We start from the raw sequence: 26524 nt of genomic DNA on the forward strand, positions 1-26524 counted from the left end.
CAGCAGACAGAAAAAGAGCTTCACCAAGAAGCAGCTGCTTCTGCCAGCAGCACTACACACCACAGCTGGGATTGAATCCTAACATCCTTTTGTCTTTGAGTCACTCACTTAAAAGGCAAAAAAAAAAAAAAAAAAATCTTGGCCAGGAGCCGCTGTTGATTGGTCAATCTCAGGTCACATGAATTAGTTCAAGCTGCCAGGGAAAGATGAGAGGCGCAATCTGCCCCTAAGGATATTCCCGCAAATTGGGGAGGGAGGGGAGAACTGATGCTGGCCAGGCAAAAATAACTTGATGCAGATATGATTAAAAGGCCCTTGAGAGTTAAACTCTTTCTGATTCCTGCAAAACCTGGTTTGCCAGCTTCTTCTAAACTGGATGTTCACTGGCTGCTAGTCACAGAACTCCATTTGCCAAATTCTGATCAAAAGCCTGGTCTTACCACTGCCTCCCTGGCAGCATCCATCTTTGGGCCTTAAGAACCTCTTCAGCATCTCACTAGTAGTTGGTCTCAACCTCCCAATTATTTCTTAGATCCTTTCTTCATACAAAATAGGCATTCAACTAATAGTTGTAATTAGTGAATAAGTGAATGAATGTAAAGCAGCCTCAATTCCACAGAGTAGAATCTCTCCTGCTAAGTATCTAACCAATTTAGAACCCCGGCTTCAGCCTGTAAAATGACAGCTCCACAACAAAATCGTGCATACACCCAAAGTATACAGCAGCACAAGAGGCATTCAGTAGCTACACGGAAAGTCCTCTCACTCCGTAAGCATCTCTTCATTACTCTTCATTACCCTTCATTACTTTTCTTCTTAAATTGTCACATTTAGGTTAAATAGCATATGAGAAAATGTATTATAAACTGCAAAGCTCTATATAAATGATTTTCTGATTGCTTCCTTCCTAGATTCGTCATCACCTGGAGTATTCAAAATGTCCTTGACTAAAGAGAAGCAGAACTAAAGGCCTTAAGTGAGATAGGATATTCAATTAGAGAAAACTAATCTTTCTCAGCCTCTAGCTAGCAAACCTTTACACTCTGTCCTTATGCAACCCCAAGGTATTTACAATGAGTCTGTCTAGAGTAAAGGGGAAAACTAAAATAGAAATCAAGCCCCTTAGCTGTGACTCATACTGAACAGACCCCATATACTCAGAGCATCACCAAGCTTGAGCCTGTCAGTCTCCAGAGCAGGAACTGGGGCATGATATCTGCAGCACCCAGCTGAGTGTGAGAACTCAGGAAGCCGGAAACCACAGTCACAGCAGCATCTGAGAGGTCCAAGAACCTTCACAAGGCGCCAGGGGCCCAAGAGAAGCAAGTTGAGTCTTGGCCCTGGCCTGAGGTCTTCCAGTCTGGACCTGATGGAAAGTTCTTGAGCACCTGGAGTGCTCTCCAGGTGAGGGGGAGGAGAATTAAGTAGGAATTTCCAGCATTTTGCAAGATTATAAGAAGGGAGGGAGAAGAGGAAAAGGAGAGAACATTTTTTATTCTTGTCCTAGCTACTAAAAAGAGTGATAAAATTCCCCTGGACCACTTCAAGGGACTATGTCCTGTTCAGCTCTGTACCTTGGGGACCCCAATACCTAGCACTGTTCCCTGTACTTTAAGCATACTTAATGCATATTTCTTGTGAGTTGAAACTCATGCCAATCAGAGATAAAGAGAAAGGGGGGAGGAGTTTAGCCCTAGGGACTAAAAGAATGGAATGGAGGTTTAAAAAGTTGATGAAATGAACAGTCTCTAAATCTGCTGGTGCTCCACTCCCCAAAAGTCTTATAATTTAATTTTAAATAGTTAATGGTTTGTCATATGGTTCAAATGCCAGAAACTATATAAAAGGTATACAATACAAAGTTCCCTCAAATTCCTGTCATTGGTCCTATTTCCACTGGTTAATCACTATTCTTACTTTCTTAGGAAGACTTTAAGAATTTCTTTTTTTTTTTTTTAATGCTACACAGGTTTTTTTTTTTTTTTTTAAGTTTATTTAATTATTCTGAGAGAGAGAGAGAAAGCACAAGCGGGGGAGGGCAGAGAGAGAAGAAGAGAGAGTCCCAAACAGGCTGTCGGACACTTAACTGACTGAGCCACCCAGGTGCCCCCTTTCAGGATTTCTCTCTCTATATATATGTATATAAATTCAAATATATTCTGACTCTTTTATTCAAAAGGAAGAATTTTTTTAAGATTTTTTTTTCTAAGTAATCTCTACATCAATGTGAGGCTTCAACTCACAATCCCAAGATCAAGAGACGTGATCTAGTCACTGAGCTAGTCAGGGGCCCCCAAAAGGAAGCATTTATATATGTTGTCCTCCATCTTACCTTTTTTTGCTAAACAAGGTTCGACACCCTAGAATACGTTTTGTACAATGGCATAAAAATAATTTCCTCATTATCTTGTTTTACTTTATTGCTGCATAGTATTCCTTGTGTGGATGTACTATAATTTGCTTCATCAGTCCCTTATTGAAGGAAATTTGGGTTGCTTTCAATCTTGTGCAATTTATTTCTTTTTAAATGTTTATTTATTTATTTTGAGAGAGAAAGCATGCACGTGTGAGTGGGAGAGGGGCAAAGAGAAAGGGAGAGACAGAATCCCAAGCAGGTTCTGAGCTGTCAGTGCAGAGCCTGATGCAGGGCTCAATCTCATGAACCATGAGATCATGACCTGAGCAGAAATCAAGAATCAGATGCTTAACTGACTGAGCCATCCAGGTACTTCCAATCTTTTGCAGTTTAAAAACAACATTCCCGGGGCGCCTGGGTGGCACAGTCGGTTAAGCGTCCGACTTCAGCCAGGTCACGATCTTGCGGTCCGTGAGTTCGAGCCCCGCGTCAGGCTCTGGGCTGATGGCTCAGAGCCTGGAGCCTGTTTCCGATTCTGTGTCTCCCTCTCTCTCTGCCCCTCCCCCGTTCATGCTCTGTCTCTCTCTGTCCCAAAAATAAATAAACGTTGAAAAAAAATAAAAAATAAAAACAATGTTCCATTTACAAATTGTAAAGCACATGTGCACAGACAGAACTGTACTCTAAATTCTCAGAAATGGAAGCTATGAGCCACAGCAGTATATGCATTTATAACTTTGTTAGACATTGCAATTTGCCCTCTATAGATTCTGCAAAGATACATAACTCCACAGTTGCAAAATGTGTCACAAGTAATCTGTTACTTGCAATAATTAAAATCCAGCAACTTATTTATAGTTTAAGTGAAAGAAGCAGTTTCAAAATTATTCCCATTATCTTAGTCTCATTTACTTTCATTCCCAGTAAGGAAAGAAATGAGTAATGTTCTAGTTTCTACTTACAAATGTGTATAACACACTGCACAATTGTGTGTATCATAATGTCAATGTCACCCCCCCATGTGTCTTTAAAAGAGATATATCAGAAATTATCTTGATGATTTTGATGTAGAATAAAATATCCTTAAGCTTGAAAGGACAAGCCATTAAGGAAAATATTATATATTGAACAACATTTAAAAATTCTATTCTGTCCACAAGTATAACATACATAAACAGATAGTTTCAGGTATGTAGGGAAATGAGACTGGGAATGGAGGCTAAGGAAGTGTAACTCAAACAAAGAGGGGCCATTCACTTTGTTTCCAATGTTCATAAACGATGCTGCATTAAGAAAAAGTGAAAAGGGGGTAAAAAAGAAAACCTACTTAAGATAGAACGTGGTTTTGGCTAAAATGAAGCCCAGTCTCGAGAGGATTAAAAAATTGATGATGAGGGTGCCTGGGTGGGTCAGTCGATTGAGCGTCCAACTTTGGCTCAGATCATGATCTTGAGCCCCACGTTGGGCTCTGTCCTGACAGCTCAGAGCCTGGAACCTACTTCAGATTCTGTGTCTCCCTCTCTCTCTGCCCTTCCCCCCATCATGCTCTGTCTCTCTGTCAAAAATAAATAAATATCTTAAAAAATTAATTCATGCTCTCTCTTTCTGTCTCAAAAATAAATAAACGTTAATTTTTTTTTTTTTTTAAAGGGGCGCCTGGATGGCTCAGTCGGCTAAGCGTCCGACTTCAGCTCAGGTCACGATCTCGCGGTCCATGAGTTCGAGCCCCGCGTCGGGCTCTGTGCTGACCACTCAGAGCCTGGAGCCTGTTTCAGATTCTGTGTCTCCCTCTCTCTGACCCTCCCCCATTCATGCTCTGTCTCTTTCTGTCTCAAAAATAAATAAACGTTAAAAAAAATTTTTTTTAATTATTTAAATGATGGTTTGGGGAGATATTTTATTTTAAAAAAGGGGGGAGAGAAACAATGTTGCAACAAATAATTCTCTTAGTGGGGTGCCTGGGTGGCTCAATCAGTTGAGTTTCCGACTTTGGCTCAGGTCATAATCTCACAGCTTGTGAGTTTGAGTCCGAGTTGGGCTCTGTGCTGACAGCTCAAAGCCTGGAGACTACTTCAGACTCTGTGTCTCCCTCTCTCTGCCCCTCCCCTGCTCACACTCTGTCTCTGTCTCTCTCTCCCAAAAACAAATAATAAAACATTAAAAAATTTTTTTAATTCTTAGTGATGATCATTCATAACGTTTCCAATTGTTATAAACAATGTTTCATTAAACAGCCTTGTATATTGAATACAGGAGAAAAAGAGAAAAAGTGGAGTTGGGCTGGCTTAATGAAAATAGTGAACCAAGAATATGAGTATATCCTGAGTATATCCGTGTAATTATATGTATTTGAAGTTTAAAAAAAAAGTGATGATGATGGTGGTGATGGTGTAGAACGTTAATAACTGACATTCTGCTGCCCAAATCCCACTGGATTTCTTCTTGCCTGCTTATTGACTCACTAAGACCCAAAAGCTCTCTTCACCTTCTTGCTGCCCCACACTTGCGCGTTTGAAATCTCACCTCCGTTACTTCACCCAACCCAGCACAGGCCATGGTTCCCTTGGGCCTAAAACCATATCTCACATCCAATCTTAATTCCAAATTCCAGGCTCTAAATAGCACTCTAAAAGTCACTGGGTGATAATTATGGAGAAACAGGTAGTCCCAGGTACTCTCACACCTTATTCCACTTTTTCTGCTCTCTTTGACTATATCATTGTCTTTTTTTTTTCCTTGCTTCTTCATAAACCCTTTTCAGGTCTTTATGCTTTTTTTAAAAGTTTACTTATTTGTTTAAGCAATCTCTACACCCAAAGTGGGGCTCAAACTCATGATCCCAAGATCAAGAGTCACATGCTCCTCTGACTGAGCCAGCCAGGCGCCTCTGGGTCTCTATACTTTTCAAAGGTTTATTTATCCTAGTTGCTAAATCATCATCCCTCCTCCTCCTTTTATTTTCAGGGGAGGCTTTTCATTGCAAGAGATAAAATAGAGGCAGAAACCTCTGCATACTTGGCTAAAGTAGAGACGAAAATTGCCATAAAAACCCAAATGACAAAACCTGACAATTACAAGAGAGTTGGATCCTGCCCACATTTAACTCTCCCTGCCCCAGAAGGCCTCTGTCCTCCCACCAGATGCCTTGGGGTAGGACCTCTGACTTTTCAAAGGCCAGATGGGGAAATAAAATTTATATTTATATTCCCTATAGATTTCCATTTTTTTCTTTCACTCCTACACACTCACCTTTGCCTATCTCCCCTTCCTATTGTATTTCAAATCTTTATCCTACCCCCTTTTTTTAATATGTATTTATTTAGGGTGCCTGACTGGTTCAGTCAGAAGAGCATGCAACTCTTCATCTCAGGGTCTTGAGTTCCAGCCCCATGTTGGGGGAAGAGATTACTTAAACAAATAAAACTTCTTTTTTTTTTTTTTTTTTTTAAGGGGCGCTGGGTGGCTCAGTCGGTTAAGTGTCTGACTTCGGCTCAGGTCATGATCTCACAGTTCCTGAGTTTGAGCCCAGTGTCAGGCTCTGTGATGACAGCTCAGAGACTGGAGTCTGCTTAGGATTCTGTGTCTCCCTCTCTGTGTTCCTCTCCTGCTCACGCACGCACACACTCTCTCTCTCTTTAAAATAAATAAAAATTTTTAAAAATTAAAAAAAAAATTAAGATCTGTTTCAGGTGTGCCTGGATGGTTCAGTCGGTTTAGCACCCAACTCCAGTTCAGGTCATGATCTCACAGTTTGTGACTTCAAGGCCCACATTGGGCTCTCTGCTGTCAGCAGAGCTGGCTTCGGATCTTCTGTGTCCCTTTCTCCCTGTCCCTCCCCTGCTCATGCACTCTCTCTCTCTGTAAAATAAATAAACATTAAAATAAACGAATAAAAATAAATGAATAAATAATAATCTTTCATATCCTCAGAATTTAAAATTGATAAGGGTGGGGACTTTGTTTTGTTTACTGCTATATCCCCAGTGCATGGAATAATGTCTAGCATGAAAGAGGTACTTAAAATTTCTCATGGATGGCAATATCAAACAATATTTTTGGAGTACTTCCATTATGCCCTCTATTCTAAGTTTCTTTACACATTTATTTTCTCACCTAATCTTTATAACAACCTTATAAGATTTAACAACTCTTTAAATGTGATGTCCCAAACTTTTCAGTGGCCTGTGAACAACTGAGAAAAAAATAACAGGTCGATTTTAAGCATGTGCAGATCTATCTGTAGTGTAAATATTCACACTGGGGCTGATTTCAAACTACCAGTGTGAGATCAACTGGCTCCACAAATTCCTGGACATTTAATAATTGGTTCATGAGCTGGTACAAACCCTCCAGCACATCACTGGCTAGCAGAGCATGGAAGACCTTTCACAAATTAGTACTTATGTATCTTTCCAAAGAAATCGTCTCTGACTTTTCAACTCACCCATGCAATCGAATTGTACAGAATTCCTGTCTGTGTGAGAACATGCCCTGCTTGTCTATACTTAATTGTCATTGGGCAACGTGCTCTATATCTGAGAAGATCTTTCATCTTTCCTTTTTATATCCCGGCTTTACATTGATGCATCTCCAAAGCAACCCCAACCAATTCAACAAATAGTTGTTAAACAACCAGTACATTCCAGGCAGGATGCTAGGAGCTGGGGGAGAGGGGAAGGATAGAGATAAAGGAGAAGCAGTCCATGTTCTCAGAGTAGCTCACAATCTGGTAGTAAAGGCGAGTGTGTAAGCTGGATTACAATCCAATAAGAGCAATAATGAGAGATTGATGGAGTCTAACAAGTGTAGGCAGGATAATGGCCAACTTCCTAGAGGATAAAACACGAACGTATTTAAGGACAGATATTTTCTAGGCATGGAGATACAGGCCATCTGAGACTTTACAAACAGATTAAAAAGTGGGGTAAGACAGATGATAGGGCATTCTGGATTCCTCCGTGCTCCCCAAACTGTCAGTGGGAAACCACTGCACTCCATTATAGGAGAATCTCCAATAGGAAAATGATCAAAATCAATGAATAGATTATGAACACAGGACTTCAAAATAAAATCTTTTTTTTAAGTTTATTTTGAGAAAGAGAGAGAGAGCACAAGCAGGGGAAAGGCAGAGAGAGAGGGAGAAAGAATCCCAAGCAGTTCCTGAACTATCAATGCAGAGACCCATGCAGGGCTCAAACCCACGACCTGTGAGATCATGACCTAAGCTGAAACCAAGAGCCAAAATTAAGATTCAGACGCTTAACTGACTGAGTGACCCAGGTGCCCCAAAATCCTTTTAAAAAATGGGGTGCCTGGCTGGCTCATTCAGTAGAGCATGCAACTCTTGATCTCTGGGCTGTGATTCAAGTCTTATGTTGGGTGTAGAAAATACTTAAAAACAAAATCTTAAAGGGGTACCTGGGTGGCTCAGTTGGTTAAGTGTCTGACTTCAGCACAGGTTATGATCTCATGGTTTATGGGTTTGAGTCCTGCGTCAGGCCCTATGCTGTGTGAAGCCTACTAAGGATTTTCTCTCTCCCTCTCTCTCTGCCCCTCCCCTACTCTCTCTTTCTCTCTCTCAGTAAGTAAATAAAAACTTAAAAAAAATTTTTTAATAATAAAATATTTTTAAAACTCATGAACACAAGGAGAAATATGATAATAAGTCACCATCTTGAGGGGCACCTGGGTGGCTCAGTTGGTTAAGCATCCAAGTCTTGATTTCAGCTCAGATCATGATCTCACGGTTTCTGAGTGTGAGCCCCACATGAGGCTTCCTGCTGTCAGTGCAGAGCCTGCTTGGGATTCTCTTTCTACCCCATTTGCACCCTCTCTTTCTCTTTCTCAAAATAGATAAAAATAAACTTTAAGAAATAAGTCAACATCTTGAGAAATGTTTGCCAAAATTTTGTAGCTGTTGCTTATCATCAAATCCATGGCCAGCAAACTAGGTATTCTGTTGATGGATCAAAGAACACCATAGAACTTGATAGCCCTGTTTCAATCAGTACAAGCATTGGAAAATGTAGCAAAAAAAAAAAATATCGGAAATGACAAATAAATGTTGGTGGCATATAGAGAAGAGTAAACGTGATAAATATATAAATAATAAAAAATAATGAAACTAACACTATGTTACAGCTACTGATTTATGTGCCTTACTTGTATTAAATTATTTAACTTTTGTCTCAATTTGATAAAGTAGTTATTATTATTATCCCACAGATATTTCACAGATGGGAAAACTGAGACTTAAGACAAGTTAAATGAGTCCCTCAGTGTTACAAACATATAGTGGCATGCTGGAGCCAGCCTCTTCTGGCTTGTAAGAGCCGATAAATATTCAGTTGGAGCTTAAAATAGGCAATAGTGGGAATATTTACATTATGGCAAATATTACACATCAGGCTTTCTTGTTTTTGTTTTTGTTTTTGTTTTTGTTTTAGAGAGACAATTTATCAGCATACCATTGGTAGTCTTGGGTATTATTCAAGGCCCTGGAGATAAAATAATGAACAAAATGAACAAAAGTACCTGCCTTCATGGAGTTTATAGACTAATGGTAAGAGATGGGCAATGAACAAATAAGTAAAATATATGGTACGTTAGATGATGACAAATGTTATGAAGAAAAATAAAGCAGGAAAGGGGAATAAGTAGTTAGAGAGAGTTAGAGGATGGTCAGGGAAAGCCTCACAGAGAAGGTAACATCTAGGCGTGCTTGGATGGCTTAGTCAGTTGAGATTTCAACTCTTGATCATGATCCAGGGTCATGGAATTGAGCCCCACATTTAAGCTCTGTGCTGAACATGGAGCCTGCTTAAGAGTCTTTCTCTCTCAGGTGCCTAGGTGGCTCACTTGGTTAAGCATCTGACTTGGTTTCAACTCAGGTCATGATCTTGCAGTTTATGAGATCGAGCCCTGCAGCAACCCCTGTGCAAGCCTGCTTGAGATTCTTTGCCTCCCTCTCTCTCTGCCCCTCCCCATTTGCACTCTCTCTCCAAATAAATAAACATTAAAAAATCTCTCTCTCTGCTCCTCCCCATTTGCACTATCTCTCTCCAAATAAATATTAAAAAGAATATTCTCTCTCTCCCTCTGCCCTTCTCCCGCACTCATGCTCTTTCTCTCTCTCTAAGAGAAAAAGAATTTAAAAAAGAGGGGCCCTTGGGTGGCTCAGTCGGTTGAGCACCTGACTCTTGATTTCAGCTCCTTGGGTCATGATCCTGGGGTTATAGGATCAAGCCCAGAGGCAGGCTCCTAGCTGAGTGTGGAGCCTGCTTGGGATTCTGTCTCTCTTTTTGTCTCTGTCTCTCTTTCTTTCTCCAATCCCCTCTGCCCCTTTCCCCTGTTCACACTTTCTAAAATTAAAAAAAAAAATTTTTTAATAAGTTAACATCTGATTAGTGACTTTAAGGAAATAGTAGGGAGGCAGAATTGCATCTGTCTTGAAGAATGTCCTAAGCAAAACTTCATAAATGCAAGGTTCTTATAGGTACAAATGTAGGTTGGGTATTTAAGGAACAAGGAAGCCAGTTGCCTGGAACAGAGAGAGTAAAGGGGAATCTGTAAGGAAGAGTGTGATAAATATACATAGGCATTGTTTTTTTTTATCTAAACAAAAATTTTATCTTGGTATTCATAGCTGGATAAATCAGAAACTTTAGCAAAAATAATAGCTGATGTTTTTGGGGTTTTTTGAATAATATAGCTCATGTTTTTGAATGTTTACTGTGAGTTGAACACTGTGCTAAGTTATTCACATACATTATCTTACTTAGTCTTCTTCATATCATTTTACTTAATCCTCATAGCCGTCTGTGAGGCTGGGAAAAGTGAAACCTAACTAAAAGATTAAATAAATTATACAGAATTACAATATGTAGGAGAATGGATGAGAAGCCATGCCTGTTCCTGTCTGCTCTACACCTACCCTTCTCTACCCTTCTCTACTAGATTGAATTGGTAGGTGAATTTCTTAGATCCACAGAGTTAATTTGAGTGAAGAGGTTTCAATGTAATTGTAGGGCAACTGAAGGATGTTATTAGGTATGTGGGTGTGATTTGGCTTATGATTAGAAAAACAAAAACCTATAGCCCTTAAGAAAGGCATTAAGAATTAACTGAAGGGAGGGCACCTGGGTGTGGCTCAGTCGGTTAAGCGTCCTACTTTCAGCTCAGGTCATGATCTCACAGTTTGTGAGTTTGAGCCCCACATTGGGCTCTCTGCTGTCAGAGAGCCACTTCAGATCCCCTGTCCCTCTCTCTCTACGCCTCCCCCCACCCCGCGCGTGCTCTCTCTCTCTTTCAAAAATAAATAAACATTAAAAAAAGTAAAAAAAAAAAAATAACTGAAGGGAAGAAAAATGAATTAACTAAAAGAATAATTTTAATTGAGGGTGATGGGGAAAGACACACATAGAAGGTAGCATTTGAACTGGACCTTGAAGACTAAATATCAGATCCTTACATACCGGTCAATGTCATTCATGTTAAGGAGGCAGAAACCACATTTTACCAAAGAGAATTTAATATAATGGATTGTTAACTATATAACTGAGGAAGTAAAATGAGAAATCTAAGGTATCACATTGGTAGTAATTGCAGGAACAGCTACCACTCCTAGGGCTTAGGAAACAAAGGGAAGAGGTTGGAATTATTAAAACACAAAACTTAAAAATAAACAAATAAATAAATAAATAAACAAATAAAGGAAGGGCCAAACAGAGCTGAAATTCAGATGTCTGAAGAGAAGGTGCTGCTTGGCAGGTGCTTGTGTCTGTGAATTCAGAGGAAGGGCCCCATGGGGTTCGGACCCAGACCGGCCAGTAGAAGACACTGGGCAGTCAGTGCCAGTGTCTCTGAAGAGAGAATAATGAGACTGGTTCTATGAGTGTTGTAAAAACTGCAAACTGATTGAGCTGCTGTAATGGGAAGGAGCGGCCACTGCTAGAATTGAAGCTTTGCTGGATGCCACAGAGGGCAACAGAAAGCAAGCAGGAAGATTTCCATCGTTCCTTGTGAGCCTTGCAGTGTTCTTCTAGTAGTCTCTATTAGGAGAGCTTAACAGAGAGCCAGTAGGTAAAGGCAAAGTATTTGCAGAGTCCCAACACCAAAATCATAAAGCAGAGGGTAGATTTGGAGCTGAAAAAATATCTAATAACTGACTCATCTGATAGGCAGGCTTTGCATGGTCTGGTTTTTCATAAGCTTCTTTGTTACAGTCACATAACCTTCTGGCAGATCCTTAAAGACAGCATACTTCCTCCTGCTACCAGGCCTTTTGCATATTCTATTCTTTGACTGAACTGTTCTTTACCTATTAAATGCTATTCCTTGCACTACATCTTCCTTTAAAATGTTTTCATAACACCTTAGACTTCTCTTGTAGCATTTGTCACAGTTGTACATCTTTTTACTCGTTACAGTCTTTTGATTAACTCCTGCCTCCTCCAACTAGATTGTAAGTTCCAGGAGGGCAGGGGCCATGACTGTTTTTGTCCTCCTTTGTTTTCCCAGTGCCTGGGACTGCCACATAGTAAAAATTCAGTATATATTTGTTAAAGGAAATATTTCAATATCCTGAAAATGGAGAATGAAGCCATTACACGATAAGATATATGTATTAGAAAGCAGAGATTTGGGGCCTTTTTATTTCCATTTTCTCCCTCCAGCATATTGTTCTAGAGGATCCTTTTCTTTTTCTTTTTTTCCCTTCTTTTTTACTGAGGTAAAATTCATATAACATAAAATTAATCATTAACCATGCTAATATGTCTAATTTTTGGCATTTAGTGCATTCACAATGTTATGCAACCATAACCACTAGCTAGTTCCAGAACATTTTCATCATACCAAAAGGAAATCTCATACCCATTAAATAGTCACTCCCCATACTTCCCTCCCCACACTCCCTGGCAACCACTGGTCAGCTTTCCATCTTTACGGAATTACGTATTCTGAATGTTTCTTTCCTTTTCTTTTTTCCTTTCTTTTTTCCCTTTCTTTCTTTTTATTTATGTTGATGTTGGGGGAGAGAGAATCCCAAGCAGGTTGTCAGCACGAAAAATGATGCAGGGCCCAATCTCACAAACTGTGAGTTCATGACCTGAGCCCAAATCAAGAGTTGGATGCTTAAATGAATGAGCGACCCAGGTGTCCCTGAATGTTTCCTATGATAATACATGACCTTTTGTGTCTGGCTTCTTCCATTTAGCATAATGTTTTTGAGGTTCATTTACTTTGTAGCATGTATCAGTACTTCCTTTTTATGGCTGAATAATATTCCATTATTTGGATATAAACACAGTTTATGCATTCATGAGTGGATAGACATTTGGATTGTGTCCATTTTTTTGGTTATAACAAATAGTAGTGCTATGAAAATTTGTGTATAGTATTTGTTTGAAAACATATTATGTATTTTTGAAACAAGCTCAAGAGTCACATGGTCTACCAACTGAGTCAGACAGGTCCCCTGAAAATACATCTTCAGTGCTCAGGTCTATACCTAAGAGTGAAATTACTGGGTCACATGGTAATTCTATATTTCACCTTTAGAGAAACTTGCCAAACTGTTTTCCACAGGAGTTGCACCATTTTACATTTCCACCAGTGATGTCTGAGTGTTCTACTTTTTCCACATTCTTGCTAACATCTCTATTTTCTTTTGCAACCACTGCATACAAGTCATGTTCATGCTGCATAGATTCCAACTCAGATGTTTCACTTATATAAGGATGTAGGACTTGGTTATTTAGAGATATTTAGACGTATAATGTCTCTTTGGGCTTCCTCCAGAAAATAATTGCTAAGGACTTATTTTTTTCCGGCTCCAAAAAAGAATGAATGAGCCTACTAAATACATCCTTTTTTTTCTGGGCTGTTCATTGTACAGGACCATTCACTCATATCATGTAATCACATGCTTTCATTCAAAATCATTGTGTGTTGATGCTTCTTTTGTTTTTCATCCATGATTTTCAAGGTATATCTCCATCTTGTGATGCCTCGTCAGCAGGATCCTCCTATTGCTAGATTTGCTTAAATCCCAAATCTTTTGCAGTGTTATGCTTGATTGCATTTCTTTTTGCTTCCGTTAACAGATTTTTTTTTCCACTTGACTACTGTTTATTGAGGATCCATCATGAGCCTGTTTCAACCCCACAACATCCTTACACTGGGCCCTACAGAGGAGGGACAGGAGGGGGCTAGACAGCGACTGTAGCTTGAGGCCCTGTTCTGCCGCAGGACCGACATCAAGTGTCCGTATATGTCTGCCAGCCAAACGAATGGGTCATCGGAACATCAAACCCATTTCCCAGAAAATAGTGAGGTTCAGGAGAGAAGTTATCTGGGCCCAAGGGCTGCTGTGGGGGAGGTTCTGGCCTGCTGTACTTTCCTTTCCTTCCTTCAGGGTGACCTGTTAGCAGATACTTTTTTTAAGATTTATTATTATCATTGTTTCTTCATTTTTGAGAGAGAGAAAGAGAGACAGAGTATGAGCAGGAGAGGGGCAAAGAGAGAAGGAGATGCAGAATCTGAAGCAGGCTCCAGGCTCTGAGCTGTCAGCACAGAGCCTGACACGGGGCAGGGCCTGAACCCATGAACTGTGAGATCATAACCTGAGCCAAAGTCAGTCACTCAACTGATGGAGTCCCAAGATTTTTTATTATTTTTAAGTAATCTCTATACCCAATGTGGGGCTCAACCTTATAACCCCGGGATCAAGAATTTCATGCTCTACCAGGTGCCCCCCTATTAACAAATACATTTTTAAAAAATGTTTATTTATTTAAACTTATTTATTTATTTATTTAGAGAGTACGGGGAGGAACAGGGAGAGAGAGGGGGAGAGAAAGAATCTGAAGCAGGTACCGTGCTGTCAGCACAGAGCCCGATGTGGGGCTTGAACCTACAAATTGTGAGATCATGACCTGAGCCAAAATCAAGAGTCTGATGCTCAGCCAACTGAGCCATTTTTAGCCTCATTAGCAGACATTTTTAAACAATACACTGCCTCCTAAATTGCAATGTTTTATTCAGTTCTCTGGTAGTCACATCAGGATATTTTAGGATAAATATATATTGCTTTGTCTGGTTCTCTATTTCTGCTTCTACCATTCCTTCACTTTAAATATTACTTGATTTGTATGCATTTGTCAAACTCATCTATTAGTACAGTTAAGATTTGTGCATATCACTGTAAAATTTACCTCATTAAAAAAATCATAACTACTAAATTCTAGCTAAGAATAGGCAATGCTGGAGCGCCAGGGTGGCTCAGTCTGTTAAGTTTCCGACTTCGGCTTAGGTCATGATCTCACAGTCTGTGAGTTCGAGCCCAGGATCGGACTCTGTGTTGACAGCTCAGAGCCTGGAGCCTGCTTCAGATGTTTCTCCCTCTCTCTCTGCCCCTCCCCCCTGCAAAAGTAAATAATAAACATTAAAAAAATAAAAAATAAAAGAATATGCAATGCTGAAGTGTTTAGTGATAAATGTACTGATGTGTATAATTTATTCAAAAAGTATTAAAGAGGTGCTTGGCTGGCTCAGTCGGTGGAGTACTCAACTCTTGATCTCGGGGTTGTGAGTTTGACCTCCACATTGGGTGTAGAGATCACTTAAAGATAAAATGTTTTTAAGACTTTTTTTCTTAAAATATATATTTTTTAATATTTATTTTTGAGAGAGAGAGAGAGAGAGAGAGAGAGAGAGAGGGAGGAGGAGGAGGGGGAGGGGTAGAGTGAGTGAGAGGGAGACACAGAATCTGAAGCAGGATCCAGGCTCCGAACTGTCAGCACAGAGCCCAAGGAACCCACGAACCCAGTGATCATGATCTGAGCTGAAGTCAGTCGCTTAACCGACTGAGCCACCCGGGTGCCCCATTAAGATTTTTTTCAGTGTTTATTTTTGAAAGGCAGGGAGGGGCAGAGAGAGAGGAGGACAGAAGATCTCAAGTGGGTTCTGAAGAGCCCAATACAGGGCTCAAGTTCATGAACCTTGAGATCATGACCTCAGCTGAAGTTGGATGCTTAACCAACTGAGCTGCCCAGGTGCCCCAAAGATAAAATCTTAAAAATAAAAAATAAAAAATAAAAAAAATTGAAAATTAAGCTGGATGAAGGGATAGACAGAGGGTTGGTACATAGTCATGTGGTAAAGCAAACATTACAAAATATTAAATGTAAAATAGGTGGGGGCACCAGGAGGGCTCAGTTGGTTAAGCATTCAACATTTGATTTCGGCTCAGGTCATTATCTCATGGTTCATAAGAAGGAGCTCTATGTCGGGTTTCATGCAAACAGCACAGAGCCGGCTTGGAATTCTCCCTCTCTCTCTCTCTGTCTCTCTGCCCCTTCCCTGTGTGAGTTCTCTCTCTCAAAATAAATAAATAAACTTTAAAAAATGAAAATAGGTGGTAGGCACATATACAATGATCTCAACTGATAATTTTCATAATAAAATGTTGAAAAAATACTCCTTAACTCTATAATGATCTACATCAATCAGCTCCTTCCAGAAGATTCTGTGACCACTTGCATCATAGTCTGATCCCATCAATTAATTTCATTTGATATAAATAAATAAACAGATTTAGAGGAATAAATGGGATAATGTATAGAAAATAGTTTATAAACTATTGTCATTTAAATATGCTATTATTAATAGTATGATGTTCAAGGTATTGAGTTCATGCAAAATTTTAATACAAAACACTATGTTGAACATGATTTTTGTTCCTTCAGGTGTTTCCTAACTAAACTGGAAACTGATTTTAGAGAGAGAGGGAGAGAATCTTTTTTTTTTTTTTTTTTTTTTTGAGAGATAGAGAGAGAGGGAGAGAGAGGGAGAGCACGGGGAGGGGCAGAGAGGAGGGACAGAGGATCCAAAGCAGACTCCAAGTTGACAGCAGAGAGCCTAACTCAGGGCTTGAACCCACAAACTATGAGATCATGACCTGAGCCAAAGTCAGAAGCTTCACTGACTGAGCCATCCATGTGCCCCAGGGAGACAGAATCTTAAGCAGGCTCCATGCTCAGGGTGGAGGCCTATTCGAGACTCAATCTCAGGACCCTGAGATTGTGACCTGAGCTGAAATCAAGAGTTGGGTGTTTCACCAACTAAACTACCCAGCGATGCCTTGAGACTGTGCCTTTATTTTGTACCCACAAATCAACCTGCAGAGTGCTGAAAATACTGAAGCCTCTAAATTTTTATTTTTTATATATATTAAAAAAATTTTTTTAAGGTTTATTTATTTTTGAGAGAGAGACAGAGACAGAGACAGAGTGCGAGTGGGGGAGGGGCAGAGAGCAGGAAGGAGACACAGAATCTGAAACAGGCTCCAGGCTCTGAAGTGTCAGCGCAGAGCCTGATGCAGGGCTCGAAATCATCAACAGTGAGATCATGACTTGAGCTGAAGTTGGACACTTAACTGAGTGAGCCACCCAGGCACTGGAGTTCTAAATATTTATTGAATCAATCAGTAAATGGCATATTTCACTGATAAAACTCCAAAAGAATGTTCTAAATTCTATTTTGTTATAGTGTATTGAATATTTTCATTTTTATTTTCAAGGTAAAATAGTGTTTTGGGAAATCCTGTTGCCCATGGGATGGACAGATGGGCTGTATTATCATCTTATTCATGAGTGCCTCTTAATGTTCTTGATTTCCTTAACTATGGGAGTTTAAAACACTGTATTTTTGTGACCAAATATTAAACTCTGGCAAAAACATCGATTGTTGCTTCCTTATCTAGTTTACACAGGATCTTAAGAAACTGTATCTTAAGTTTGAGGAACAGGATTCTTTGTTGGTGATACCAAGCAAAATTATTATGAGAGTACATGGCATCAACCTGAAATACATGGTTAGTAATGTACTCCTGAAAAATCTCTTCTTTGAAGGACTAATCATTCTCAAGCTGATGAACATTCCTTTAGGATATGTCACTAAAATGTTCCTGACATTATGGCCAGTAGACAGACAAATCTTTGAAACAAATGCCAAATTCAATCAGTAAATTGATTAGATAACAAAGTACTAAGGGGAAGGATTGATAGTTTCATATACCCAAATCAGGCAAAATCATAGGGGTGGCAAAATTATTTCTATCTATATGAAGAGCCTTGAGATTCTTGATGTCATAATGACTTGGGAAAGAAAACAAAAAGGTTCATTATGCCTGTCAGTGGCTCAAGAATATTGCCGGAATCTATCAGGCAGGTTATGCAACCACAGTCTTTGGTCCAGGTCAAAAACTCTGGCCAAAAAGGAACCTTGGTCTTCTGAGATAGTGTATGAATTCTTTTGGGATGTCAATCTCAAGTTTTTTGAGATAATAAAATCTTCTCTTATGGGTGTGTTTTTACAAAAAGAGGTTTAAATTTAAATATATATATATATATATATATATATAATGTCTTAAAACATTTATGTTGTTTTGATATACTTTGAACCATTCTTAAAAATTTTAAGTTTATTTATTTATTTAGAAAGAGTGTATGCGTGGATGGGGGTGGGGCAGAGAGGGGAGAGAGAGAATCCCAAGCAGGCTGTGTTTTCAGCTCGGAGCCGGATTTGGGGCTCAACATGGGGCTTGATCCCACAAACAGTGAGATCATGACCTGAGCCAAAATCAAATGCTGAACAGACTGAGCCACCCAGGCACCCCAGGGATACTCTGTATGTATAATTAAGTTGTAATGTTTAAGAGAATTTTGCATATTTAAGATTCTAATTAAATATGTGTAATTGAGTAATTGAGTTGAGATTTATGATTTTAATTGGAAAGGTATAGGAGACTACATTAGAAAATTTTAAGAAAAAAAATTTTCTTGTATACTATTTTTAATCTTATTTTTTAAATTTACATCCAAATTAGTTAGCACATAGTGCAACAATGATTTCAGGTGTAGATTCCCTAATGCCAGAAAATTTTAAGAAACTAAGACTGACTATACTTGTTATAAAAAAATTTTTTTAATCTTTATTTTTGAGAGAGAGACAGAGTGCAAGCGGGGGAGGAACAGAGAGAGAGAGAGAGAGGGAGACATAGAATCCAAAGCAGGCTCTAGGCTCTGAGCTGTCATCACAGAGCCCAATGCGGGGCTTGAACTCACGAACCTTGAGATCATGATCTGAGCTAAAGTCAGATGCTTAACTGACTGAGCCACCCAGGCGCCCTTATACTTGTTATTTTTTTAAGAAGATTTTATTTACAAAAAAAAAAAGATTTTATTTACTTAAAAAATGCAAATATCAAAAATAGCATTAAAAATTTATTTATTTATTTTTTAGAAAGAGAAAGACAGAGTGTGAGTTGGGGAGGGGCAGAGAGAGAAGGAGACACAGAGTCTGAAGCATGGTTCCAGGCTCTGAGCTGTCAGCACAGAGCCGGACGCAGGGCTTGCACCCACAAACTGTGAGATTATGCCCTGAGCTGAAGTTGGACACTTAACTGACTGAGCGACCCAGGCGCCCTAAAAATAGCATTTTCTGTCCATAAAAGTCATACACTGACATAAAAAAACTCACATTGGCAAAATATATATACTTTTAATGTTTATTTACTTTTGAGAGAGGGAGAGAGACTGCGCTGCTCAGGCACATGCGTGTGGGAGGGGCAGAGAAAGAGGGAGAGAGAGAATCCCAAGTGGCACCTGCACTGTCATCATGGAGCCTGACTTGGAGCTAGAACTCACAAACCATGAGATCATTACCTGAGCTGAAACCAAGAGTCAAATGCTTAACTGCCAGGTGTCCAGGCAAAATATATTTTTTAAAAGATGTTATGTAACACAAAAATATTTTAGTATTCATTTATTTATTTAAATTTTGGTTAATATAGTGCAATATTGGTTTCAGGAGTAGAATTCAATGATTCATCCCTTATATTCAATGCTCAGTGCTCATCATAAAAAGTGCTCTCTTTAGTTACCCCTCACCCATCTAGCCTATCTCCCACGCACCCAAAAGATTTTACTTTCAAGTAATCTCTATATCTAATATGGGGCTTGATCTCACAATCCTGAGATCAAAGAGTCGCATGGTCAGTCGAGGGAGCCTAGGTGGCTGTTGGTTAAGCATCCGACTAAGGCTCAGGTCATGATTTTGCTAGTCCCAAGTTCGGGCCCCGAGTTGGGCTGTGTGCTGACAGCTAAGAGCCTGGAGCCTGTTTCAAACTCTGTGTCTCTTTCCTGCTCTCTGCCCCTTCCCCACTCATGCTCTGTCTCTCTTTCTCTCTTTCTCAAATATAAATAAACATTAAAAAAAAAAAAAAAGAGTCGCATGCTCCACAGACTGAGCCAGCCAGGCACCCTGACATCTGACATCAGCAAAATAATTTTTTGAATTTTAAAATTCTCTAAGATTAGTATCTATTACATCCTGTATCCCAAGCTTTTGGCTATTGTGTACTCCTCTCTATACATTATAGAACATAATAATATTCTCGATGGTGGTGATGATTTAAACCAACGACCTTCTGCTTCAAATGACTCGAGAATAAAATGATGAAAGGGGGAAAAATGATGAAAGGGGAATTAATTTACACAGAAAGTCAGTGAGCCAGACAGAGAAAGGTTTTCCAAAATGCATGAAAAGCATATTTTGTTTCAAATATCTTCTTTTAAAACATAAAAAATATATTTGTTTTAGAGACTGAGTTTTCCAGCTGGTGTTTGTGCTCTAAATTTCCAGGTTCTCTCTGGTCATCCTTGAACAGAAAACAATTTAAGAAATATTCAATAATCAAGTGACTGAAAGCTTACAGCCTTCCTATTCCCAAATAAGTCTAGAGGTTCAAGTCAAATTTTGTGCTGTCATGTTCCTAAACGAACAAACAAATTAATAAGGGGCCAGCCACCTTTATACTTTGATATTTGCACAATTAACAAGTCACAATAATGAAAAACAAACGGGAAAAGAGAAAGCAAAAGTTAACTTTTTTGTTAGCTTGAACATATTATGATTCAGTGTTTTGGGATTTTCAACACAAAAAATTAAGAGGATATGAATTATCAGGAAAAGGAGTAAGGGAATATTACTATGTAAAATCTATTAATCCTCTAAGAGAAACACCTGTGTGGGAGGTTAACCAGAAATGTAAAGCCCCTTTACACCTACATTTCCTTCAAATAATTGTTTAGCAGTAACATAAATTCACTTTTCTGAGGATGAAATATTTGCCAGGCACATTATAGACATTATCTCATGTAATCCTCACTATAGCCCCACTAGGTCTGCACTCATTTATCGAGGGTCCCCCTGGGGGAATTCAGTTAGTGAGCATTATCAGCCTAGGGCAGTCTCAAGAAGCTTAGCCTAGTAATTATTACTACCCCCTTCTTCACAAGAGGAGATGGGAGGATAGGCTCTAAGAGATTAACTTACTTGTCCAAGTCCAAGGTCACACAGTGTTGGAGCAGCTACACGAACCAAATTATCTCATGTCAAATCTTACCCTTGATTATTAAGCTATTAATAGACTTATCTATAAGATTTTTTGCTTCTAATGTCTCGATTTTTTTCAAACATTTTTATCTTGGGAGGAGAAAGCCTTATAGCCAACGACCTCTCTGCTGCCTTTTTCACAGCGTTGACCAAAGAGCAAGTGGTGATTTTACACTGTAACTGCCAGGTACCTGGGGAGCTTGAGGGGCGAGGAGTCGAGTCCCAGGGGAATGGGGGACATTATTATTTTTTTTTTTTGAAGAAATAGCAACCCCGACACAAGGCCAAACTGTAAAATCCTGAGCAGAAAGCTGATTCATTGCCAAAGGAAGCAGTTTATTTTTTTCACTTCCTCATTGCCTTTCTCCACTATTTCCAAGCGTGTTTTGTTGGCAGTGTCTAGCCCACTGACTCCAAAATGCCGGAAAAACCTAGTTTTTATTCTACACTCGTATCTCTCTAGCCCCTACCCCTGTACGGTCTCTTCTTGCCTTTCTTCTCACGTGCCTTTCACTTCTTCACCTTTGGCGGATGATCTATACATGACGCTTTTTGTTTTATCCTATCGCCATATGGACTAGATTGCCTTATGGCGACCTTGACAGACACCAGGGTGGGAAGCCCGGGGGAGGGGAGAGGCAGTCAGCTCTGAGAGAAAAACCTTCAGATAACTGTTGAGGAGACGCCACCGGGAGGAGGCAACCACAGAGCTCCACTTAGCGTTCAATTTTTAAAAAGATTGACAGGAAGTGTACCAACTGTCTTTGCTCTAGCTACTTGCGCGGTCTCGCGAGATACGGACGTCCATGTAGAGGGGGTGTCAAAGGCTCCTCTCTGAGTGGGGGATGGGAATATCTGTGGCGCAATCATTGCGCGAGATTGGGCCGTGGTCGCTCGGGCCATGCTTACATCTCGCGATATTTCGGCCGGTACGGTCTGGAACTACAGGCAACTTCTCGCGAGAGCCCGTGCTGAGGGCTCTGTGAGACCCCGTGTGTTTGTGTGTGTGTATGTGTGTTGGTGGATGTGAGTACGAGGAAGCAGCGGCCGCCATTTCAGAGAGCTTGTCGAAGCTGTCGCAGGGGTGGATCCTGAGCTGCCGAAGCCGCCGTCCTGCACTTCCGCGCGGGCTCCTCTAATCCCATTGTTTCTTTTAGATTCGCTCGGGCCTATCCGCCCTCGGAGCCCGAAATTCGGGCTGGGCGGTACCGCGGCCTGGGCCTAGCGGCTTAACAGTAGCAACAGCGGCGGCAGCAACAGCAGCAGCCCCCGTCTTTCCGAATACAAGCACCCCAGGGGCCCGAAAGCCCGCACAGGTAAGGAGGTGTCGCGGGCCTGAGTATTGTCAGAGCTTTTCAGAGGTTTAGTTTTCGTCTGGGTTGAGGGGCATTCCTTAGTCGGTGTTTAACGACTTGGGGGGGGGGGGCAGGTTCTCGAGAAATCGGCTCCATTTCGGCGACCGCGCCCTTATTTTCCGGTCGTGTAGATTTCAGGTTTTTTGGGTGGCAGGGACCCCAGAGAGGCCTAGGGCGGATAGAGACTGGTCCCTTAGAGGCCTGGGGCGGCCGCGACCTCCCAACATGGCGCCAGCCGAACGCTACCATGGCACACAACCCCTCCCAACCGAGGGAGTTTCCCTTTGCCCCTAAAATGGCAGCGCGGGTTTTGCGCGGAAAGAGGCGCTCTCGCTCGAGTCGCGCGCGTTGTTTTTGGAGTTAATTGTAGGCTGCTTTTTGAATGTACGTTTAACGTATTTCTGTCTGTTCAGTCTTGGAGGCATTTCAGATTTAGTTACCAAGACTGGTAAAGTGCATCCCCTTTGGTTATTCCAGGGTTTTTGAAGTATTTTCTGAAGTTTTCGGAGTTTGTCGTGTAAGAAGGAAATAGGGCAGAATTGAAAAATGTTTACTCACTGAATTACCTTTATTTTCTAGGCGTTTAGAGAAAATGGCAGACGATATTGATATTGAAGCAATGCTTGAGGCTCCTTACAAGAAGGTGAGAAAAAACATGTCGGTGAGGTTTATTTATTTCTTAATTTAGCATTATCACGAAACTACTGCTGAAATGTAAACTAACCTCCCCGGAGCCCTCTTGATTTACCTTATCAGAGATGCATTACGTGTAACTTACAAAAGTAAATATATGCTATTGATGTAATAATATTGTGCAGTAGTTTCACTTCAGCGTGATGAATAAATGCCCATCTATCTCTCTTTGTAGACTTGCCTAACGATATCTCACCTCTACTCCCATGAATTCACCTTTGATTCCAGTGTGAACTGTCAATCATAAGGTAGTAATTGAGTGACTTATCGCTGTACCGTGGTCCCCTAGGTAAAATGACTCAACTAAGAATTACCAGCTCCAGTTTGGTATAGCAAAAAGGTGAATGTAGTGGTTTGGGAAAATAGCAGGGGTCCAAGAATAACAAAGCATAACCAGTCTGTGGCAAGCAAATCTTTAAATAAGTTTTACGAGAAGAAATGGGTGAGATTTAAATTTTCTTCTATATATATATACATATATATATGACTGGTGATAGTAAATATTGAAACAGGCAGGTGATGATCTGCTGCTCAGTTAAAAATTACTAAAATTCTTGGATCCCTGAATAGAAATTTTTTTTTAAAGCAAAGGAGGCAGTATCACAAACTTAAAGTCACTTGATGACTGTTTTTACTGTTCTCCATATTTTATTTTTAATTAGTCCCTGCCATAATATTTCACACTAAAAGCTACAGAGGAATTATTTTGGCTAATAGTATAGTCTTTGACCCATTTCAGTATCACAGTAAAAGTAAAGTGTCTTTTCATTCTTTCACCAGTTGGTGGTGAAAATAGCAGTATGCATGCATTATCACTGGTGTCACAAACTGTAAGCTTTGTAAGTTAGGACTTATACTTCTATAACTGATGTGATCAAACTTTAAAAATAAACATTGCACTAAACCTTTTAAAAATAATACAGCTGTTTTGGATTGTATAGCACGACCATGTGGTACCAATATGGATGAATTCTTTCTAGCTTTAAATGGTGTATGTAGTTTTATAATGCTTAGACTCTTGAAGAACTACTTTCTATTTTAATGTTAAGATTCTTGTGTCTTAGTTTAACATGGATGTAGTTCCATGTAAACAGGTATGGAAGTAGGAAATGTTTAGGCTGGACTGGTGGATTATTAATTGACTTTCTTGGGTTCTTGGGAGTCAACATTACTAAAGCAGTGTGAATCCCTGTTTGCTTCAGGGCGAGATGTGTGACAGAGGTGGCATCAAGCTCTTACAGTCCCAACCCTCCAACGGAAATGGGCGAAGATCTCAGGAATGGCATCGGTCACAGGAAATCGATAGTGGCTGGCTGCTAGCATGGCCACTTGGGGCTTAGGCAGAAATAGAGCCATGGTACTGACCAAAGGGACCATAGCACATGGAATAAAACTCAAAACAGGACTTCATTCATGTTTTATAGAAATTCTATTTAACCACTTGAACACTGTAAATCTGGATAACTTAATATCTAACTATATAAGAAAGTAAAATTTAACATGTTAATATGCATTTTTATTTTTGTATCACGATGACTTAATTGTAAGCAACAAAGTGGTTAAACACATACCCATCTAAATTTTTTTATAGCCTTCCATGTTAAATTATAAGCAAGTAATTAGTTTTAAAATTGTTTTGTATTTTCTTATTCCTATTCCCTTTACCCTTTGACAACTTGAAATGTTACCACTTCGTCCTCATGATGTTCTTCTATCAACCCTGCTTAGGATGAGAACAAGTTGAGCAGTGCTAACGGCCATGAAGAACGTAGCAAAAAGTAAGTTGTAACAAGGGACCTGGGGTGGGGGGTGGGGACCTTTATGTGATTGAGATCTTAAGTTGTGTTCCTGTGGCTATAGCATCAAACTAAAAGTTCTCTTCAAAAGCTTTTGTCTCTTTTAGAAAAGTTGTTCTTTACCTTCTGGGACAAGAAACTATTTGAGGATATGAAACTAGGGACTCTTTCCCTAGATTTCAGGATATAGTTGTCAGGGACCTTTTGGACACCTTCCCTTCCAAGTCTGTCCATGACAATCTGGATAAGAGTTCCTGTATTAGAGCTTGTCTTCTGTCTTAAATTTATTAACTTTGGCTTAATATTTTGGTGTGTGTTATCAATAAAACTGTTATAATCTACTGGAGATGGGTTAGGAAGAAGAAAAGGTAATAAATAACCAGGCCATGGAAAATATTATTTGCTCTAAATCACCACTGAAGGAATCAGAGCTGTGAATTATTTATGCTCCTTGCTGCTTAAAGGCCCTTTTTATAGTAACGTTATAGCATAGCTAAGTACTTCTTAGGTGCTTCTTACATGGTTTTTGTTATTTTAAGCTTTTTAAACTTTAAGCCTTAAATAGAATGGAGTTTTTTTAAAGTTGTATTTGTTTATACAAGTTACTAGGTTAAATGAGTAACCCATAACAGGAACTCAGTGCTCCATAGTGCAGAATATAGTATAGGATAAGTTTCAATAAAATTGTAAGCAGAACCAGTTTATAAGGTTTGATCCTGTTTTTGGAGTTCTCTTTCAGCTTTAAAATTAATCATTCTTAACATCACTTGGTCATGTTACAAGCATTAAATTGTTTTAGTAGCCTATTTTGTGAACGTACATGACCTGATAATACGTAAAGAAAAAGTGATAACATAGCTGCTTATTTGATTTTTTTGGCTCTTATCCTAGTAAGAGCTCAGAGTGCTTCATAGTACACTACCTTAACATCCTCACAACAATTCTTACTTGGTAGGTTGATAGAGTTTCACAAAAGAGAAAATTGTTAGTTTGGATTATGCAGGCTTTGTTCTTTTTTTTTTTTTTATTCTTACACTTCCTCTAAAGTAATATAGTAATGCATTGAATTAAAATGATGCAATTTGTGGGAAATGTCTTATATTTTATTTTGGTACAAAGTTAGGTGGAGGATCTGGTATAGTTCCTCACTAATCACAACAGATTTTGGTAATTAATCGTACTGGGTTTAGTCTTGAATTTTTATAGTTTGAGGCAATCAACCAATCTTTGCGTGCTTTAATGTTGCCTACTTTTACACCTTTTACTAAAGTCAGTTTCCTAATTAATGGTTCTAATTCACAGTTCTTCAATTCATAATGAAAACTAGGAAGGAGTATCCATGTAAATTTAAATTATCTAATCTAGGTGTGGGTAAGGATCTCATCCTGAGTGCCAGTAGGATGAGAACAATGCACTTTAGGGCACAGACTTTCTTTGTTCAACCATTCTCAGCTGTCACTCCTTGCTTCTAACTCAGTCTGCAGTTTATACTTATTTTTATCCTGCATCTAAGCTCATTAAGGCTACCAAGCTTACCCAGGACATTTAGCACTAAGCTCTCCATGACTAATGGTTTATGACCTTTATCTAAAGAGTTTTCTGACACTGAATAGAAGAATGGGTAATTTTCTTTCATTGGCTATAGGGTAGCCAATTTAAGGGAGTGTCCTCTTAAAATATCCCAACTACCATCTAGTATTTTTTTTAAATGTAGAAGTTATTTCTGTCAGACTTCTGAGTCTCAGTTTAAGCTGCTTAAATAAATGGCTTTTTTGTTCAATCAGAAACTTTGCACCCATTTTTCTAAAGGGAATTAATCTTTCAAATTAATTTGGAAGTTATTTAGAAAAAAATTTTTATATGTA

The 26524-nt window shown here is 39.5% G+C and overlaps 2 protein-coding genes across 11 annotated transcripts in view; one reads left to right on the forward strand and one right to left on the reverse strand.

Moving 5' to 3' along the window:
• PHF20 (PHD finger protein 20) overlaps nucleotides 1–21702 on the reverse strand; it is a 170320-nt gene extending 148618 nt beyond the window's left edge. The window contains exon 1 of one of the 2 annotated variants that reach the window (XM_006929809.5): nucleotides 21575–21702. The gene's annotated coding sequence lies outside the window, so the exon portion shown is untranslated. Of the gene's footprint in view, nucleotides 1–21570 lie in introns of both variants that reach the window. The other variant, XM_006929808.5, reaches the window with a different exon arrangement.
• Nucleotides 21703–21839: 137 nt separating this feature from the next.
• Nucleotides 21840–26524, forward strand: part of RBM39 (RNA binding motif protein 39) — a 30865-nt gene continuing 26180 nt past the window's right edge. For 7 of the 9 annotated variants that reach the window (XM_011280872.4, XM_011280873.4, XM_045053690.1 and 4 more), the window contains exons 1-3: nucleotides 21840–22131; nucleotides 22750–22813; nucleotides 24592–24641. In XM_011280872.4, the coding sequence (XP_011279174.1) occupies nucleotides 22763–22813; nucleotides 24592–24641 (101 nt within the window). In that variant the 5' untranslated portion in view covers nucleotides 21840–22131; nucleotides 22750–22762. Of the gene's footprint in view, nucleotides 22132–22749; nucleotides 22814–23038; nucleotides 23112–24591; nucleotides 24642–26524 lie in introns of those variants that run through there. The other 2 variants (XM_045053694.1, XM_045053695.1) reach the window with 2 other exon arrangements.

The sequence above is a fragment of the Felis catus genome, chromosome A3, assembly GCF_018350175.1.
Source record: "Felis catus isolate Fca126 chromosome A3, F.catus_Fca126_mat1.0, whole genome shotgun sequence".
NCBI lineage: Eukaryota > Metazoa > Chordata > Mammalia > Carnivora > Felidae > Felis > Felis catus.